Here is a 12,853-nt window from a genome sequence, read left to right as displayed (position 1 = left end):
CGTAGACTACCGAGGCATCAAGGATACCGAAGGCATAAAATTACTAAGTTGACCCTCTAAGTCAAAGAACCACTTTTTGGCGTCAACAAAAAGGCTTACCGATACACCAAAACACAAAAACCTGCCTCCTTCACCACCAAGTCTACCAATACTTGGAAACCTCCACCAACTAGGCACTTACCCTCATCGATCCCTACAACGACTAGCTCAGCACTATGGTGAACTCATGGTGCTTCGTTTTGGTATGCAACCAGTGCTCGTAGTTTCTTCTACAGATGCTGCTCGTGAGATCATGAAAACAAATGATATCATCTTCTCTAACAGACCCAGATCAACCATTGCCGATAAACTTATGTATGAAGCTAAGAGTGTGTCCTCAGCTCCTTATGGTGAGTATTGGAGGCAAATGAGAAGCATCTGCGTGCTCCAACTTTTAAGTAACAAAAGGGTTCAGTCTTTTCGAGCAGTAAGAGAAGAAGAACTAGCCTTGCTGACTGAGAAAGTGAAACAGTCTTCTCTGTTGTCATTGCCTGTGAATTTGAGTGAGTTGTTTGCTTCACTAACTAATGATGTGATTTGTAGGGTGGCTTTTGGGAAAAAGTATAGCGGAGATGAAGGTGCAAGGAAATTTAAGAAGTTGCTTGGGGAGTTTATGATCTTGTTGGGTGGTTTTTATATAGGGGATTTTATTCCATGGCTTGGTTGGGTTAGTCAAATTAATGGTTTAGATGCAAGAGTGGAGAAAGTTGCTAAGGAGTTTGATGAGTTTCTGGATTCCGTAGTTGATGAGCATATGTGTACTCCTAACATGAAAGGAGAGAGCTGTGGTGATAATATGAGTGTTGAAGGTGAAGATAGGAAGGATCTTGTGCATGTTCTGCTTGAAATTCAAAAGCAAAACAAGGCTGGCTCTTCCATTGATAGGGATAGCATCAAAGGTATCATTTTGGTAAGTCTCTTCTCTGTCTCCACAACTAAAGCAAGAAAGCTCAATAGCTTTATGTGCCTAAGATAACTACATCAGAATATATAAAATCTTATACTTCTCCATCCGTTGCTAATTGATTTCGGGGTGGAACTAAGATCTTTCTTGGTTTATGCAGGATATTTTTGGTGGTGGAACTGATACTAGCTACACAATTCTAGAGTGGGCAATGACCGAACTCTTAAGGCATCCGAGAGTCTTGAAAATTCTGCAAGATGAGATGATGGTAATTGCTAATGGCAAAGCAGACATAACCGAGGGTGATTTAGATAAATTTCCTTACTTAAAAGCAGTGATCAAAGAAACACTTCGGTTGTATCCTCCAATACCGTTACTGGTTCCTCGCGAATCAACTCAAGAGGCTAAAATAAAGGGCTATGACATAGCAGCAAGAACCATGGTCCTGATCAATGCTTGGACAATTGGAAGAGACCCCTCAATGTGGGATGAACCAGAGGAGTTTAAACCAGAGAGGTTTTTGAACTCTTCTGTAGATTTCAAAGGGCATGACTTCCAATTAATCCCATTTGGAGCTGGAAGAAGGGGCTGTCCAGGATCCTTGTTTGCCATGATCACTAATGAGATTGTGTTAGCAAATCTTGTGCACAAGTTTGACTGGACATTGCCTGGTGGAGCAAGAGCTGAGGATATAAGCATGACAGAATGTACTGGCCTTGTCATCCACAGAAAAGCTCCTCTTGTAGCTATGGCAGCGCCAAGGTTTTCCGAGAATTCCTGCTTTCCCATTTTATGATTGTGAAGGCCTTTCTGCAGTGTCACCTCAAAGTTTCATAACAGAAGCCCAAAGGAAGCATAAGAATCTGATAAGAATCTGATAAGATCATGAAATTCTGAGTCATGCTTAGCCTATATAAAATGATTCTTTATATTGTTCCTTGATAAAATAAATAAATAAATTATAGGAATTTAGATTGTCATCCTTAGATGAGATGTATTTTCCATTAAACTTGGATGTTAGATTGGATTTTGATTTTAAAGTCTTTTGGATCTACACGAAAACAAATTTCAACCTTGAATTTTCCTATCTTTTAAGTCAGAAGCCGAACACTCTATGCTTTCCAAAAGCCTCTAAATTTTTTTGTTGTCTTCTGCCCAAGTGGATGAATTCGTGTGGACTAACTCATCCCTAGAAGAAGAAGAAGAAGATAACAAATTGAAACAAACTAACTCGTCCATAAACTTTTAGGTGTGGCTCCAAGTTGGCAGACACATGGCTCTCCTCTTACAAATGGACCATCAGAATGCTCCCACACAAATTTGTATGTGGCTCAAATTAATTGGCTCAAACTTGTCTGTTGTTTCAACTTTAGGACGGTTCTGTTCAGCCTAGGATGATCTTTTCCTTTATTTATTTAAACACACACACCACATTCGTTTCTTAGTACCAACTCTGAAGATGCTAAATCCCTTGCAAGTATTGCAAGAGCTAAATGAAAGCTCCTCCTTTTTGAAACCTTTGGCCTTCACACTGCTGGCCATTTTCCTTGTCCTCCTATACACATGGTACTCTTCCACTAAAACCACCACCCAAAAATCAACACAACCACCTTCTCCGCCAAAGCTACCTATCATTGGAAACCTTCACCAGATAGGCTCGTACCCTCATCGCTCACTTCAAGCCTTGTCCCAACGCCATGGCCCTCTCATGCTTCTCCACTTTGGAAGTGTCCCGGTGCTTGTTGTCTCTTCAGCTGAGGCAGCCCGGGAGATCTTGAAAACTCATGACCTCGCGTTTTCTGATCGACCAAAGTCCACCATCTTTGAGAAGCTTCTCTACAACTACAAAGATGTCGCAAGCGCGCCGTATGGTGAGTATTGGAGGCAGGTGAGAAGTATATGTGTTTTAAATCTTTTGAGCAACAGAAGGGTTCGGTCTTTTCGTTCTGTGAGAGAAGAGGAAACCAAATCCATGATCAGAAACATAAAGGATTCATCATCATCATCTGGTTTGAATCTAAGCGAAATGTTTATGAGGCTTACTAATGATGTAGTGTGTAGAGTGGCTCTAGGGAGGAAGTACAGTGAAGGGGAAGGCGGGGAAAGTGGGAGGATGTTTAAGGAGATTTTAGGGGAGTTCGCTGACTTACTGGGAATTGTTAATATTGGGGACTATGTCCCATGGCTTTCTTGGTTGAGCCAAGTCAATGGTTTGGGAGCCAAATTAGACAAGGTGGCTAAGCAGTTGGATGACTTTATAGATACAGTGGTTCAAGAGCATATGAACCATAGTTCAAGGAGTGGAGATGATGACCAAAAGGATTTTTTGGACGTTTTGCTTGCAATTCAGAAAGAAAACTTGGCTGGCATTCCTATTGATAGAGTTAGTATAAAGGCTATCATCTTGGTAACTATAACTCTCTCTCTCTCTCTCTCTCTCTCTCTCTCTCTCTCTCTACATATATATATATATATATATATATATATATATATATATGTTTTTTGTGAAAGAGGTGTAACATATAGTAGCATATATATATTTTGCAAAAGGTTAAATATCTCTATCCAATCAATTGTTTTTAGGATATGTTTGCTGCTGGCACTGATACCACATATACTGCCTTAGAGTGGGCAATGACTGAGCTTTTAAGGCATCCAAGGGTCATGAACAAATTGCAGAATGAGGTAAGGGGAATAGTCGGAAACAAAACAGACGTAATTACAGAGGATGATTTGGTTGAAATGCACTACTTGAAGGCAGTGACGAAGGAGACTCTTCGCTTACATCCACCAATTCCATTACTATTTCCCAGGATGTCAACCCGAGATGTGGAAGTAAATGGCTACAACATTAAAGCCAACACACAAGTTTTCATCAACGCATGGAAAATCGGAAGAGATCCCAAGCTGTATGACAAACCAGAGGAGTATGAGCCAGAAAGGTTCTTGAATAATGGTATAGATTACAAAGGGAATGACTTTGAATTGATTCCATTTGGAGCTGGTAGGAGGGTTTGCCCAGGAATTCAGTTTGCCATGGCTGTTAATGAAATTGCCTTAGCAAACATCGTGCACAAGTTCGATTGGGCATTGCCCGGTGAAGCAAGTAGGGAGGATTTAGACATGACAGAATCCACTGGTTTAACCTCACATAAAAAATATCCTCTCAAAGCTGTTGCTTTTCCACACTTCTAAGTTGAGAAATAGAGAAGGCATTCTCATATTATTGTCTAAGGGTCTAAGCCGGCTATCGTGTATGTGTCTAAGGCTTCAGCTGTCAGCACAATAAGAATTGTCAAAATATTATGTAAAATTCTATTTTGTTGTTGTCTTCTGCCCAAGTGGATGAACTCTTGTGGACTAACTCATCCCTAGAAGAAGAAGAAGAACAACAAATTTCTTGACACGAATTTATTGTAACATGAATTTTGACTCTTAAAAATGATCTTGTGTTTTTTTTTTTTATAATATCATTTTTGGTACATGAATTTTGACTCTTATCCCAATTTTGTATCTCCAAAAAAAAAAAAAAAAAAAAAAGTCATACATTAGTTTTTAAATTAATTAATTTTTTTTATAAGTAGCAATTCAAACGGTGTTTAAACAGTTAACATCTGCTCGTTATCGGTAATTTGCCTATATTTATGTTTTCTTTTTAATTTTCCTATCCCTCCAGGTATTATTCCATACGTGTGGACATATTATTTTGGTGTTGTTGGCAGTGTGGTGTAGCATCTCTACTAAACAGCTTGTTAAATATTCGAATAATTATATCTAAAAGGTATAGCCGCGCGGCTATACTTGTAAAATATTCGAATAAATATATTCAAGGAGTATAGTCGGCTATACCGTTAAAATATTCTATCCCTTGAAAATAATTTTTAGCAAATTTGCATTGGCTGGAGCTGGTGCAGCCTGAAAATCACATGAAAAGGCCAAAAAATTTGTATGCGGCTCAAATTAATTGGCTCAAACTTGTCGGTAGTTTCAACTTTATATGTTGTTTTGTTTTCTTATTGAATCATGGACGGTTCGGTTCTGCATAGTACTAAGATGAGGAAGATGATCTTTGCCTTTATTTAAACACACACAACACGTTCTTTTCTTAGCACTAACTCCGAAGATGCTAAATCCCTTGCAAGTATTGCAAGAGCTAAATGAAAGCTCCTCGTTTTTGCAACCTTTGGCCTTCACACTGCTGGCCATTTTCCTCGTCCTCCTATATACATGGTACTCTTCGACTAAAACCACCACCCAAAAGTCATCACCACCACCTTCTCCTCCAAAGCTCCCTATCATTGGGAACCTTCACCAGATAGGCTCGTACCCTTATCGCTCAATTCAAGCCTTGTCCCAACGCCATGGCCATCTCATGCTTCTCCACTTTGGAAGTGTCCAGGTGCTTGTTGTCTATCTCTTCAGCTGAGGCAGCCCGGGAGATCTTGAAAACTCATGACCTTGCGTTTTCTGGTCGACCCAAGTCCACCATCTTTGAGAAGCTTCTCTACAACTACAAAGATGTCGCAACCGCGCCATATGGTGAGTATTGGAGGCAGGTGAGAAGTATATGTGTGTCAAATCTTTTGAGCAACACAAGGGTTCGGTCTTTTCGTTCTGTGAGGGAAGAGGAAACCAAATCCATGATCAGAAACATAAATGATTCATCATCATCATCATCATCATCATCATCATCTGTTTTGAATTTAAGCGAAATGTTTGTGAGGCTCACTAATGATGTGGTGTGTAGAGTGGCTTTAGGAAGGAAGTACAGTGATGGGGAAGGCTGGGAAAGTGGCAGGATGTTTAAGAAGCTTTTAGGGGAGTTCACTGACTTACTGGGAACTGTTAATATTGGGGACTATATCCCATGGCTTTCTTGGTTGAGCCATATCAATGGTTTGGGAGCCAAGTTAGACAAGGTGGCTAAGCAGTTGGATGACCTTATAGATACAGCGGTTCAAGAGCATATGAACCATAGTTCAAAGAGTCGAGATGATGACCAAAAGGATTTTTTGGACGTTTTGCTTGCAATCCAGAAAGAAAACTTGGCTGGCATTCCTATTGATAGAGTTAGTATAAAGGCTATCATCTTGGTAACTATAACTCTCTCTGACAGGACCCAACCCAAATTCCACTTTGGAATTCGAGCCGAACCCTGTGCGTGTCTGACACCTGGCGGTTGCCGGGCACAAACGACCAAAAATACCCTTCTAAACCAAATCCAAAGAATTTCAAGCTCGACTCTACCGAAAATTCGGCGGAGTCTCCCCTATAAAATGAACATTTCCCCAAACTTCCACCTGTCAAACATGCATACACAAATATAACCCAACTGCCAGCATGTATCAAATTATATCAAAAATCAAGCATCATATTATTCTGGCCTCATGCCTCAATAAATCAAATAAATCATTCAGCTAATAAAATTCATCTCAGCTCTCAAAATATCAATAATACACTAACAATCTCAAAGACTCCAACTTGTGGCTGCACCTTGTAACAAAAGGCTGCCTACGTACCCTTACTGAGGGATCAAGCCACACGTAGCTCTTCTATTTCATTTCAGCTTCCTGTTCCAAGCTTACTGGCATTACTCACATGGCAATAGCTATATACAAATGAAGGAATAAAGACGTTTAGATTCAAGTAATCATTCTTGGAAAGTCATAACTATTAATTCCTCGTGACACCCTTGGTGACACGTCCTGCCCTGTAATCCTCGCTGGATTCAGGAGACATCTGGTCAACCTGATCCGCAATTCTCGCTCCCACGGTCCAGATATCTCTAAAACTCTGGGGGCAAAGTACGCTAGAAAATACTTGAGCTATTTAATACCATATCCAATAATAAAAAAATCAAGGCAAACAACTTAAATAAAATAAAATAAGATAATTTATAGCAAAACGGATTAAAATAAAATAAAATAAACAAGCTCCGAATACCCTGGTATTGAACTCGGTAAGGTTCATAACCGTCTTTCTCTTGTGACATAAATATATCGATTAAGAAAATGATAGTAACTGTATAAAATTCCTCACTTTTACTTTAAAAGCGTTTCAAGGCATAAATTCTCTCCACCTAGGCGTACCCCCATTTCTGATCAGTCAAATCCTTTAATACCGTCAATTCCATCCTCACAGACCTCGGAACACAAAGTTAACCGAGCCGCGTTCCTCGCAGGCCTCGGAGACACCAAGTCAATCCGAGCCGCGCTCCTCGCAGGTCTCAGGAGACCATAAGTCAGCCTGAGCCGCGTCCCTCGCAGGTCTCAGGAGACCATAGGTCAGCCTAAACCGCGTTCCTCGCAGGCCTCAGAGACACCTAGTCAATCCGAGCCGCGCTCCTCGCAGGTCTCAGGGGACCATAAGTCAGCCTGAGCCGCGTCCCTCGCAGGCCTCGAACACACCAAGTCAATCCGAACTGCGCTCCTCGCAGGTCTCAGGGGACCATAAGTCAGCCTGAGCCGCGTCCCTCGCAGGCCTCGGAGACACCAAGTCAATCCGAGCTGCGCTCCTCGCAGGTCTCAGAGATAACTCTTCAATCTAAGCCGCATTCCTCGCACCACACGGTTCAAGCGTCCCCGAAACTCGTGGGGCATTAACAAAATACCAAGCTATTTCAAAGTAACTAGGGGGCACCCTTGTGGTGGGTTTAAAAAAACATAACCCTTCATTTATATCAACTTTCAATAAACTTGTTCTCAACTAATCTTAAAATATACATACATTTATACGTCACAATCTGATGAAAGCCGAGTGCTATGATTCATCCTTTTCAACTACTAACCATATATAAATATACTAAATACTTGGCTAGTTTGTTAACTATATCAATCTCTGCTTAACATATAATTCCAATATTATATTTATGTTCTTACAACATAATTAACTATACAAATATATAAACAGGTGATAAATGAACAGGTAATTAAATAATCATACTCTTAGAGGTTTCCTTAGCTCTACTTAAGCATTATTACCAAGCACTGAGATAACCTTCAGATATACCCTCGCATAATAGAATATGTTCCAACTATGCATGCCCAAACCGGGATTATTTATATTCATGAAATTAATACAATAAATAAACCAAAGAACATTCGCACGTACATGAACCTCCTACAAGCTCCTACACAAACAATCGAGCTCATCATCACTATTCTATCCGAAACCCTGGCCTTGGGTTCCTAAAAGTACGTGCACTAACTTTAAAGTCATTTCTATGCTCACAGTAGCTTTTCCCAAGGTTTAGAACGGTCTAAAAGTACCTCGGGACTTAAAAGCTATAAGTCCCAAAAAGTCAACCTGGGACCCAGTGAGTCCACGACCTCAGAAATTCCAATCCGAAAGTTCCTAGAGGTTCTGACATACCTAGGACACATGTTCCGAGAGTTTGGTCTCGATCGGATGGTCGGATTACTCACGATCGCACAATCATATGGTTACTGTAAACCTAGACCTAGGGTTGGCATTTTCGGAGTATCCGGGGCTCCGATTTACGACCCGTTGAATCCTATCTGATCCTGGACTTGTCTAGAACAACTTATATAAAATTGACTACAATCCAACAGCTCAAACGTATTGAACCCGGAAATCGCACAATATGCGAGATCCATTCGAGGTTGAAACGTTGTCCGAATTAATATCCGCGAATTCCTACACGCTCGTGAGGACCAAGAGATCATTTTAGGTTCTGAGAGTGACTTCACTAAGCTGCCCACGCGCCGCCAGCGCGTGGGTGGCTTGATCAAATTCCGGCAATCAGAAATCTTCAAAACTGGCAACCCAACTTCCTACCCTAAGTAAAACACCTTATTTGGAACCACTTGTCTTCTTGGACCTACCCCAAAAAGTGGCCGGAAGTGGCCAGAATCGCGACCCCAAAACCGGCTGAAACCCACTTCGAACAATCGAACTACCAAGGCTCAAAATTGATAAATTCCTAATCTACCATCAGCTAGATCATGAAAAATAGGTGAGAAAGCATACCTTACTCGCCTGAAACGGTGGCCGGAGGAGAGAGAACGAGCCGCTGAAAGTTTACGAAAAAGCTGTCCACAACTGCCTGTTTCTTGGCTTCTTCCGGCGATTACGGTGGTGGATCGAGGCGGCGATGGGCTGGGACTGGAAGAGGGAAGTGTGCTGGTTCCAACGGGACCGGCGTTGCATGATTTGGTGGTCGGAGTTAAGAGAAATCACCTCTTGAAGTCGGCTGGTCGAGCCCCCCTCCCAAACTGCAGAAAATCTGGATTTATAAAAAAACTGAACTTCGAAATATTTACGGTTATGCCACTGGACTTCTTTTGATCGCCATTTCTTCGTTACAACTCCGATTCGAGTCCACTACGTGTCTACGGACTCATTTCGACGTGGTCTACGCAACGGTCCAATCAAAATTTCCACATTCCTTCCCAAACTTAAAATGACCTTTTTACCCCTTCTTAATATTAAATAATATTTTACTTTTCAAACACCTTAATTAATTCAAACCATTTTATTGTATTATTTACTTCAAATTTATTTTCTCAATTAAACTTATTTCCTCTTATTTTAATTATTTAATCATTCCTGGGGTAAAATTGTCATTTTCCTGAATAATTTAATATTTAACTATTAATTTAGAACCGGGTTGTTACACTCTCTCTCTCTCTAGATATATATATATATATATATATGCGCATCTGTGTGTGTTTTTGTGAAAGAGATGTAACATATAGTAGTATATATATTTATATATTTTGCAATAGGTTATACCTCTTAGAGATATTTAGTCATATACACATTCTTAGCACTAAAACCATAAACAAACCCTACACCATTTAATTTCTATAAACAAACCCAAAAATAATCCAAAACATGATAGCTGGCCCTACTGAATTTAATTTTGATTATTAAATTACTTTGATACCCTATTGAGTGATTTGGGCTTTTTTATGAGGTTTTGGGGTTGAGTTTATTTTAAGAAATCAATGTTAGTTTTGTAATTTAAAAGAAGTTAAAAGCCTTTTTGTTATGTTGTAAATGAGCTTTGAGTATATTTCTAAAGTCCATTTCATATATGGTTTTTTTTATAATTTGGGCTCCTATATTTGGTATAATAGTGAATCTCCCTATATCTTAATCCAATCAATTCTTTTTAGGACATGTTTGCTGCGGGCATTGATACCACATATACTGCCTTAGAGTGGGCAATGACTGAGCTTTTAAGGCATCCAAGGGTCATGAACAAATTGCAGAATGAGGTAAGGGGAATAGTCGAAACAAAACAGATGTAATTACAGAGGATGATTTGGTTGAAATGCACTACTTGAAGGCAGTGACGAAGGAGACTCTTCGCTTACATCCACCACTTCCACTACTATTTCCCAGGATGTCAACCCGAGATGTGGAAGTAAATGGCTACAACATTAAAGCCAACACACAAGTTTTCATCAACGCATGGCAAATTGGAAGAGATCCCGAGCTGTATGACAACCCAGAGGAGTATGAGCCAGAAAGGTTCTTGAATAGTGATATAGATTACAAAGGGAATGACTTTCAATTGATTCCATTTGGAGCTGGTAGGAGGGTCTGCCCAGGACTTCAGTTTGCCATGGCTGTTAATGAAATTGCCTTAGCAAACATCGTGTACAAGTTCGATTGGGCATTGCCCGGTGAAGCAAGTGGGGAGGATTTAGACATGACAGAATCCATTGGCTTAACCTCACATAGAAAATATTCTCTCAAAGCTGTTGCTTTTCCACTCTCAAGTTGAGAGATAGAGAGGGCATTTTAATATATGTATATGAACTGGTCTTCATATTATATGTCTAAGGCTCTAAGCCTGCTATCGTGTATATGTCTATGGCTTCTGATCTCAATACTGTTGCCATTATACCATAGCACAATAAGAACTGTCAAAATATTATGTGTGTGGGAACCGGATTAATTCATAACCCTAGGTCAAATAATTCCTTTCATTTGGGGATTATTTGACCTAATTGGGAATTATTCAATTTAATTGGGGGTTACCCAATTAAATAGAATGTTACCTAATTAGGTTGAGGATTGATTTTATTCCTACGAATATTCTCAATTAATGGAGGAGTTACCTAATTAAATTAGGTATTGATTTGATTGCTATCCTAATTAGGGATTTGATTTAAATCAAATAAATCAAATCCCTAATTAGTCAAATCTCGCCAAATTTGGGAGGAATAATTCCCTTCCATCTACGGAATTATTCCTCTGAAACCCTAGCTCCCGAGACCTCTATAAAAGGATGGCCACATACAAAGGTTGAGGTACGTCTAAACTCCTACGGAAACTCTGCAGAAATTATCTCTCAGAAACCCTAGCCGCCACTCTCTCTCCCCCTTTTACACAAGGCTCCGGCCACCCGGTTTTTACCACACATACATATTCCCGTACCCTATTTTAGCTATCGTTTCTCTTGAGATTGATTGAACTGACTTAGGCATCGGAGGGCCTTTGGCCAACACCCCCCGGGTGTGGTCCTCTTATTGCTATTCGTTTTGTAGGGAGAAAGAGAGGCGGAGAAGATGAAGGAATCTTTCAACCGAATATTCCCGTGGGAGGAAATTTGCTCCCACAAATCTACCAGCCGTCGCCTGTCACGACGACAACTAGCCGGACTTCCCCCAGCTAGCCTTCGCAGCAAAAAAATAAGAAAAAGAAATATACGTGCTCGACTTAACTTTGGATGCACGGCAACTCCTCTCTTCGACAAGCAGTACAAATTCTCCAAGATCTCTCTCAAGCTAGAAAGTAGAGAAGTTAAGTTTGCGATGTGAAGAAGAGTGAAGAGAAGCCCTACATTTACACAGGTTGGGCATCCTAGGTCAAGAAGGAATTGCAAGCCCATTCCTACTGGGAACCCAACTCCAAGAACAGTCAAAAGCTCACTCAAATTGGGAACCCAATCTGCAAAAGGAGTCCAACTCACTGAAGGAAGCCCAGTTACAGCTGGACAGCCCAACAGATGATTTACATCTCCTACATGCCACCACGCGCCATGCAGAAGCTGGGGGGCATTTGTGGGAACCGAATTAATTCATAACCCTAGGTCAAATAATTCCTTCCATTTGGGGATAATTTGACCTAATTATGAATTATTCAATTTAATTGGGGATTACCCAATTAAATAGAATGTTACCTAATTAGGTTAAGGATTGATTTGATTCCTACGAATATTCTCAATTAAAGGAGGAGTTACCTAATTAAATTAGGTAACGATCTGATTACCAAAATTAGGGATTTGATTTATATTCCTAATAAATCAAATCCCTAATTAGTCAAATCTCGCCAAATTTGGGAGGAATAATTCCCTTCCATCTACGGAATTATTCCTTTGAAACCCTAGCTCCCGAAACCTCTATAAAAGGATGGCCACACACAAGGGTTGAGGTACGTCTAAACTCCTACGGAAACTCTGCAGAAATTATCTCTCAGAAACCCTAGCCGCCACTCTCTCTCTCCCTTTTACACAAGGCTCCGGCCACCACTCACGGCTCCGGCCACCCGGTTTCTACCACACATACATATTCCCGTACCCTATTTTAGCTATCGTTTCTCTTGAGATTGATTGAACTGACTTAGGCATCGGAGGGCCTTTGGCCAACACCCCCCGGGTGTGGTCCTCTTATTGCTATTCGTTTTGCAGGGAGAAAGAGAGGCGGAGAAGATGAAGGAATCTTTCAACCGAATATTCCCGTGGGAGGAAATTTGCTCCCACAATGTGTCAATGCAAGTTTCTCACCATATACGCATTTTCAAGTTTCTTAAATTGGTCTGTTTGGAATATTTTGAGTTTTTGGAAATTCAAAATCAGGATAGTTTCTGAATTTTTAACCATGGTGGTGTGTCTGGTGAAAAACTCTAACTCAAGTATACATGATTGATGAGATGGGG

At 40.4% G+C, this 12,853-nt stretch overlaps 2 protein-coding genes and 1 pseudogene across 2 annotated transcripts; all 3 read left to right on the top strand.

The window, feature by feature from the left end:
- The first annotated feature begins 278 nt into the window (after positions 1-278).
- On the top strand, positions 279-1,863 carry LOC110751511 (cytochrome P450 736A117-like). Its single transcript, XM_088253616.1, has 2 exons — positions 279-949; positions 1,104-1,863. Exons 1-2 carry the CDS (start codon positions 293-295, stop codon positions 1,737-1,739), a joined length of 1,293 nt encoding a protein of 430 aa, XP_088109742.1. The 5' UTR covers positions 279-292; the 3' UTR covers positions 1,740-1,863.
- A 446-nt stretch (positions 1,864-2,309) lies between these two features.
- Positions 2,310-4,427, top strand: LOC110751509 (cytochrome P450 736A117). Its single transcript, XM_088252876.1, has 2 exons — positions 2,310-3,350; positions 3,527-4,427. The coding sequence occupies exons 1-2, from the start codon at positions 2,403-2,405 to the stop codon at positions 4,136-4,138; spliced, it is 1,560 nt and encodes a 519-aa protein (XP_088109002.1). The 5' UTR covers positions 2,310-2,402; the 3' UTR covers positions 4,139-4,427.
- A 526-nt stretch (positions 4,428-4,953) lies between these two features.
- Positions 4,954-10,697, top strand: LOC110751495 (cytochrome P450 736A117 pseudogene; annotated as a pseudogene).
- The last annotated feature ends 2,156 nt before the right edge of the window (positions 10,698-12,853 follow it).

This window comes from Prunus avium, chromosome 5 (genome assembly GCF_965620075.1).
Source record: "Prunus avium chromosome 5, drPruAviu1.hap1.1, whole genome shotgun sequence".
Taxonomy (NCBI): domain Eukaryota; kingdom Viridiplantae; phylum Streptophyta; class Magnoliopsida; order Rosales; family Rosaceae; genus Prunus; species Prunus avium.
This window is presented reverse-complemented; position numbering and strand designations above follow the sequence as displayed.

Coding starts and splice junctions, on each gene's coding strand:
- LOC110751509 (XM_088252876.1), top strand. CDS start 2,403: ATGCTAAATCCCTTGCAAGTATTGCAAGAGCTAAATGAAAGCTCCTCC. Junction 3,351..3,526: donor GTATAAAGGCTATCATCTTG/GTAACTATAACT, acceptor AATTGTTTTTAG/GATATGTTTGCTGCTGGCAC.
- LOC110751511 (XM_088253616.1), top strand. CDS start 293: ATGAAAACAAATGATATCATCTTCTCTAACAGACCCAGATCAACCATT. Junction 950..1,103: donor GCATCAAAGGTATCATTTTG/GTAAGTCTCTTC, acceptor TGGTTTATGCAG/GATATTTTTGGTGGTGGAAC.